Source organism: Asterias rubens, chromosome 15 (assembly GCF_902459465.1).
Source record: "Asterias rubens chromosome 15, eAstRub1.3, whole genome shotgun sequence".
Classification (NCBI taxonomy): Eukaryota; Metazoa; Echinodermata; class Asteroidea; order Forcipulatida; family Asteriidae; genus Asterias; species Asterias rubens.
In genome coordinates this window covers 553988-560839 of record NC_047076.1, presented here as the reverse complement: position 1 = coordinate 560839, position 6852 = coordinate 553988, and the positions used below count along the sequence as shown (strand labels likewise).

At 41.9% G+C, this 6852-nt stretch overlaps 2 protein-coding genes across 2 annotated transcripts in view; both read left to right on the top strand.

Moving 5' to 3' along the window:
- The first annotated feature begins 104 nt into the window (after positions 1 to 104).
- On the top strand, positions 105 to 5454 carry LOC117300192 (mucin-22-like). The gene is made up of 16 exons (XM_033783917.1): positions 105 to 428; positions 541 to 697; positions 803 to 970; positions 1101 to 1447; positions 1545 to 1698; positions 1815 to 1970; positions 2092 to 2405; positions 2519 to 2675; positions 2781 to 2948; positions 3079 to 3425; positions 3523 to 3676; positions 3793 to 3948; positions 4070 to 4383; positions 4497 to 4653; positions 4759 to 4926; positions 5057 to 5454. Exons 1-16 carry the CDS (start codon positions 105 to 107, stop codon positions 5452 to 5454), a joined length of 3639 nt encoding a protein of 1212 aa, XP_033639808.1.
- Positions 5455 to 5881: 427 nt separating this feature from the next.
- The window catches only part of LOC117299908, a 1634-nt gene continuing 663 nt past the window's right edge, over positions 5882 to 6852 (top strand). The window contains exons 1-3 of the mRNA XM_033783500.1: positions 5882 to 5926; positions 6048 to 6361; positions 6475 to 6631. Coding sequence (XP_033639391.1) covers positions 6065 to 6361; positions 6475 to 6631 — 454 coding nt within the window. The 5' untranslated portion in view covers positions 5882 to 5926; positions 6048 to 6064. The remainder of the gene's footprint in view (positions 5927 to 6047; positions 6362 to 6474; positions 6632 to 6852) is intronic.

Genomic DNA, 6852 nt, shown 5'->3' with positions numbered 1-6852 from the left:
ATTTTGTTGAGGATCTGACTTTTTTATTTTGGAGCATTGAGTGCTTCTCCTTGGAGAAGTAGCTTGAACTAGCATACAAAGTGTTTAATATTTTGGTATGCTTAATGTGTGCAGGATATTGCCTGGAGCCAATGGATGAAGTGGAAACACTAGATGAAAAGCGAACTGCCGAGGGCGGGTCTACTATTGATGAGCCAAGTGGATCCTGGTTGGTGGAAGCCCCTATATCGCAGGACCGAGACTGGACTCCAAAACTGATCTTTGAATATGCAAAACCGTCAGTCGTCAGAGGAATCAGGTTGGCATACACATCACACATTCCTGATAACGGCACAGTAGAACCTCTGAAGATCAGTTTTATTGTGTCATCCAAGAAGCCTGGAGATGAGGTGTTTACTGAAGTTTCGCAAGTGGAGGTGAACCAACCAGTAAGTCAATATGTTTTGAATGTTCACTAGGTGGCATAGTTTTCACTGTACTACACGATCCAAAACTCCTTGGTTTGTGCGGTTGATTTAATTTTGTTTTGCTTTTTGGTAGATAATGACTGCTGATCTTGAGGAAGGAAAACCCAAGACGGAGATGTTTCCAGACGTCTCTTCCTTGAAAGATGTGACTGTTATTTTGGTGGAAGTGCTCAATGTTAGTGCTGCAAACTTAATCAAGTTGGATGTGGCCATCTTAGGATGCACCGAAGGTGAGTATTTTGTTCATGGAAAATCGTCATCCTGTTCAGAATACTTAGAAAGGTTAAAGTGTAGTGAATAATTTTGTGTTTATTTGCTGTCTTTTTAAAAAGTAGAAGTTACAACAGTGACATCTGAGCCATTGAGAGACCAGCCGAAGTCAACTGCTCCAAGCAAAGTCAAAGTGACAAGAAAGAATGTTGTGACAACTCCCTTTGGTACAACCACGGAGGAAACAACAACTATCAAAACAACTTCGCCTGCAACAACATCAACAACAATAGGTAAGACCTTGAAAATAGTTGGGAGAAACATACAAAACTGATTGCAATTTGGCTGTCATTTGAGTGGGCATTAGATCTACAAAAAATAAAAAGAAAGTGCTAACTAGGTTGTCTGTACCTTCAAATGCAGAATATTGCTTGGAGCTGATGGATGCGGAAAGCGGACTAGAAAAGGGAAGGAGCGCCCAGTTGTCCAGTTCTGGAGACCAGACAGAGATGGACCCTCAGGATCCTTGGACCGTCTTGCCTGTCAGCCAAGACGCGCCTGAAGACAGACCGAGCTTGTCCGTCAGCTTCACAAGAGGATCTATTGTGCGTGGGTTGAGACTACGATTGATCCCTGACACTGTCAAGGATGATAGTACCTCAGAAGAAATTCCAAAGTCAAAATCTGCTGTCATCAGTTTGATACTGTTTGTCAAGAAGGTTGGAGACAATGAGTTCAAAGCTGTAGTGGATGAAGTTGGAGAGCCAAAGGTAAGCATCTTTGTTTTTCTACTTGCAACTCTGTGCTTGAGATTGTCTTGAAAGTAAGGGTTGATCGTTGTGTTCAATTTGTTTTATTTATTTGCAGACAATAAGAGTAGCTTTGCAAGGGGTTGATGCTGCAGATTACATGCTGCAAGGAGAAAGTCTTGAAAATATCCTAGAAGTGCGTTTGGGAATTAGGAAAGTTTCCCCAGACAGAGCTGTTGTTTTAAGGCTGGATTTCCTTGGCTGTGCTGAGGGTAAGTCCTTAATCTTGAGTTCAGTTAATCTGAGATGAGTTTTGGCTAGTGAAAAAGTTGAGTCAAGAATTGAAAGTTATTTTTATGAGTAAATATTGTGACGTTTGCATTTGTAGCAGTGAAAACAACTACAACGGTTTCAACTGTGACGACAACAACGACTGGTCCTGCCATGACGACGGAAGAAGTGAAAACCACTACTGTTGTTACTCCATTGGGAGAAGAAACAACAACAGTAACAACATCTTCGCCATTGCTATCTACGACTCCAGGTGAGATATTTTGTTGAGGATCTGACTTTTTTATTGTGGAGCATTGAGTGCTTCTCCTTGGAGAAGTAGCTTGAACTAGCATACAAAGTGTTTAATATTTTGGTATGCTTAATGTGTGCAGGATATTGCCTGGAGCCAATGGATGAAGAGGAAACACTCGATGAAAAGCGAACTGCCGAGGGCCGGTCTACTATTGATGAGCCAAGTGGATCCTGGTTGGTGGAAGCCCCTGTATCGCAGGACCGAGACCAGACTCCAAAACTGATCTTTGAATATGCAAAGCCGTCAGTCGTCAGAGGAATCAGGTTGGCATACACATCAGACATTCCTGATAACCGCACAGTAGAACCTCTGAAGATCAGTTTTATTGTGTCATCCAAGAAGCCTGGAGATGAGGTGTTTACTGAAGTTTCGCAAGTGGAGGTGAACCAACCAGTAAGTCGTTATGTTTAGAATGTTCACTAGGTGGCATAGTTTTCACTGTACTCCATCGATCCAAAACTCCTTGGTTTGTGCGGTTGATTTAATTTTGTTTTGCTTTTTGGTAGATAATGACTGCTGATCTTGAGGAAGGAAAACCCAAGACGGAGATGTTTCCAGACGTCTCCTCCTTGAAAGATGTGACTGTTATTTTGGTGGAAGTGCTCAATGTTAGTGCTGCAAACTTAATCAAGTTGGATGTGGCCATCTTAGGATGCACCGAAGGTGAGTATTTTGTTCATGGAAAATCGTCATCCTGTTCAGAATACTTAGAAAGGTTAAAGTGTAGTGAATAATTTTGTGTTTATTTGCTGTCTTTTTAAAAAGTAGAAGTTACAACAGTGACATCTGAGCCATTGAGAGACCAGCCGAAGTCAACTGCTCCAAGCAAAGTCAAAGTGACAAGAAAGAATGTTGTGACAACTCCCTTTGGTACAACCACGGAGGAAACAACAACTATCAAAACAACTTCGCCTGCAACAACATCAACAACAATAGGTAAGACCTTGAAAATAGTTGGGAGAAACATACAAAACTGATTGCAATTTGGCTGTCATTTGAGTGGGCATTAGATCTACAAGAAATAAAAAGAAAGTGCTAATTAGGTTGTCTGTACCTTCAAATGCAGAATATTGCTTGGAGCTGATGGATGCGGAAAGCGGACTAGAAAAGGGAAGGAGCGCCCAGTTGTCCAGTTCTGGAGACCAGACAGAGATGGACCCTCAGGATCCTTGGACTGTCTTGCCTGTCAAACAAGACGTGCCTGAAGACAGACCGAGCTTGTCCGTCAGCTTCACTAGAGGATCTATTGTGCGTGGGTTGAGACTACGATTGATCCCTGACACTGTCAAGGCTGATAGTACCTCAGAAGAAATTCCAAAGTCAAAATCTGCTGTCATCATTTTGATACTGTTTGTCAAGAAGGTTGGAGACAATGAGTTCAAAGCTGTAGTGGATGAAGTTGGAGAGCCAAAGGTAAGCATCTTTGTTTTTCTACTTGCAACTCTGTGCTTGAGATTGTCTTGAAAGTAAGGGTTGATCGTTGTGTTCAATTTGTTTTATTTATTTGCAGACAATAAGAGTAGCTTTGCAAGGGGTTGATGCTGCAGATTACATACTGCAAGGAGAAAGTCTTGAAAATATCCTAGAAGTGCGTTTGGGAATTAGGAAAGTTTCCCCAGACAGAGCTGTTGTTTTAAGGCTGGATTTCCTTGGCTGTGCTGAGGGTAAGTCCTTAATCTTGAGTTGAGTTAATCTGAGATGAGTTTTGGCTAGTGAACAAGTTGAGTCAAGAATTGAAAGTTATTTTTATGAGTAAATATTGTGACGTTTGCATTTGTAGCAGTGAAAACAACTACAACGGTTTCAACTGTGATGACAACAACGACTGGTCCTGCCATGACGACGGAAGAAGTGAAAACCACTACTGTTGTTACTCCATTGGGAGAAGAGACAACAACAGTAACAACATCTTCGCCATTGCTATCTACGACTCCAGGTGAGATATTTTCTTGAGGATCTGACTTTTTTATTGTGGAGCATTGAGTGCTTCTCCTTGGAGAAGTAGCTTGAACTAGCATACAAAGTGTTTAATATTTTGGTATGCTTAATGTGTGCAGGATATTGCCTGGAGCCAATGGATGAAGAGGAAACACTCGATGAAAAGCGAACTGCCGAGGGCCGGTCTACTATTGATGAGCCAAGTGGATCCTGGTTGGTGGAAGCCCCTGTATCGCAGGACCGAGACCAGACTCCAAAACTGATCTTTGAATATGCAAAGCCGTCAGTCGTCAGAGGAATCAGGTTGGCATACACATCAGACATTCCTGATAACCGCACAGTAGAACCTCTGAAGATCAGTTTTATTGTGTCATCCAAGAAGCCTGGAGATGAGGTGTTTACTGAAGTTTCGCAAGTGGAGGTGAACCAACCAGTAAGTCGTTATGTTTAGAATGTTCACTAGGTGGCATAGTTTTCACTGTACTCCATCGATCCAAAACTCCTTGGTTTGTGCGGTTGATTTAATTTTGTTTTGCTTTTTGGTAGATAATGACTGCTGATCTTGAGGAAGGAAAACCCAAGACGGAGATGTTTCCAGACGTCTCTTCCTTGAAAGATGTGACTGTTATTTTGGTGGAAGTGCTCAATGTTAGTGCTGCAAACTTAATCAAGTTGGATGTGGCCATCTTAGGATGCACCGAAGGTGAGTATTTTGTTCATGGAAAATCGTCATCCTGTTCAGAATACTTAGAAAGGTTAAAGTGTAGTGAATAATTTTGTGTTTATTTGCTGTCTTTTTAAAAAGTAGAAGTTACAACAGTGACATCTGAGCCATTGAGAGACCAGCCGAAGTCAACTGCTCCAAGCAAAGTCAAAGTGACAAGAAAGAATGTTGTGACAACTCCCTTTGGTACAACCACGGAGGAAACAACAACTATCAAAACAACTTCGCCTGCAACAACATCAACAACAATAGGTAAGACCTTGAAAATAGTTGGTAGAAACATACAAAACTGATTGCAATTTGGCTGTCATTTGAGTGGGCATTAGATCTACAAAAAATAAAAAGAAAGTGCTAATTAGGTTGTCTGTACCTTCAAATGCAGAATATTGCTTGGAGCTGATGGATGCGGAAAGCGGACTAGAAAAGGGAAGGAGCGCCCAGTTGTCCAGTTCTGGAGACCAGACAGAGATGGACCCTCAGGATCCTTGGACCGTCTTGCCTGTCAGCCAAGACGCGCCTGAAGACAGACCGAGCTTGTCCGTCAGCTTCACAAGAGGATCTATTGTGCGTGGGTTGAGACTACGATTGATCCCTGACACTGTCAAGGCTGATAGTACCTCAGAAGAAATTCCAAAGTCAAAATCTGCTGTCATCAGTTTGATACTGTTTGTCAAGAAGGTTGGAGACAATGAGTTCAAAGCTGTAGTGGATGAAGTTGGAGAGCCAAAGGTAAGCATCTTTGTTTTTCTACTTGCAACTCTGTGCTTGAGATTGTCTTGAAAGTAAGGGTTGATCGTTGTGTTCAATTTGTTTTATTTCTTTGCAGACAATAAGAGTAGCTTTGCAAGGGGTTGATGCTGCAGATTACATACTGCAAGGAGAAAGTCTTGAAAATATCCTAGAAGTGCGTTTGGGAATTAGGAAAGTTTCCCCAGACAGAGCTGTTGTTTTAAGGCTGGATTTCCTTGGCTGTGCTGAGGGTAAGTCCTTAATCTTGAGTTGAGTTAATCTGAGATGAGTTTTGGCTAGTGAAAAAGTTGAGTCAAGAATTGAAAGTTATTTTTATGAGTAAATATTGTGACGTTTGCATTTGTAGCAGTGAAAACAACTACAACGGTTTCAACTGTGACGACAACAACGACTGGTCCTGCCATGACGACGGAAGAAGTGAAAACCACTACTGTTGTTACTCCATTGGGAGAAGAGACAACAACAGTAACAACATCTTCGCCATTGCTATCTACGACTCCAGGTGAGATATTTTGTTGAGGATCTGACTTTTTTATTGTGGAGCATTGAGTGCTTCTCCTTGGAGAAGTAGCTTGAACTAGCATACAAAGTGTTTAATATTTTGGTATGCTTAATGTGTGCAGGATATTGCCTGGAGCCAATGGATGAAGAGGAAACACTAGATGAAAAGCGAACTGCCGAGGGCCGGTCTACTATTGATGAGCCAAGTGGATCCTGGTTGGTGGAAGCCCCTGTATCGCAGGACCGAGACCAGACTCCAAAACTGATCTTTGAATATGCAAAGCCGTCAGTCGTCAGAGGAATCAGGTTGGCATACACATCAGACATTCCTGATAACCGCACAGTAGAACCTCTGAAGATCAGTTTTATTGTGTCATCCAAGAAGCCTGGAGATGAGGTGTTTACTGAAGTTTCGCAAGTGGAGGTGAACCAACCAGTAAGTCGTTATGTTTAGAATGTTCACTAGGTGGCATAGTTTTCACTGTACTCCATCGATCCAAAACTCCTTGGTTTGTGCGGTTGATTTAATTTTGTTTTGCTTTTTGGTAGATAATGACTGCTGATCTTGAGGAAGGAAAACCCAAGACGGAGATGTTTCCAGACGTCTCCTCCTTGAAAGATGTGACTGTTATTTTGGTGGAAGTGCTCAATGTTAGTGCTGCAAACTTAATCAAGTTGGATGTGGCCATCTTAGGATGCACCGAAGGTGAGTATTTTGTTCATGGAAAATCGTCATCCTGTTCAGAATACTTAGAAAGGTTAAAGTGTAGTGAATAATTTTGTGTTTATTTGCTGTCTTTTTAAAAAGTAGAAGTTACAACAGTGACATCTGAGCCATTGAGAGACCAGCCGAAGTCAACTGCTCCAAGCAAAGTCAAAGTGACAAGAAAGAATGTTGTGACAACTCCCTTTGGTACAACCACGGAG

What these genes read in the sequence shown, in the direction of transcription:
- LOC117300192 (XM_033783917.1), top strand. Translation starts at nt 105, where the DNA reads ATGTGTGCAGGATATTGCCTGGAGCCAATGGATGAAGTGGAAACACTA. An exon ending in AAGTGGAGGTGAACCAACCA is followed by an intron (nt 429 to 540) that starts GTAAGTCAATAT and finishes GCTTTTTGGTAG; the next exon opens with ATAATGACTGCTGATCTTGA. An exon ending in AACAACATCAACAACAATAG is followed by an intron (nt 971 to 1,100) that starts GTAAGACCTTGA and finishes CTTCAAATGCAG; the next exon opens with AATATTGCTTGGAGCTGATG.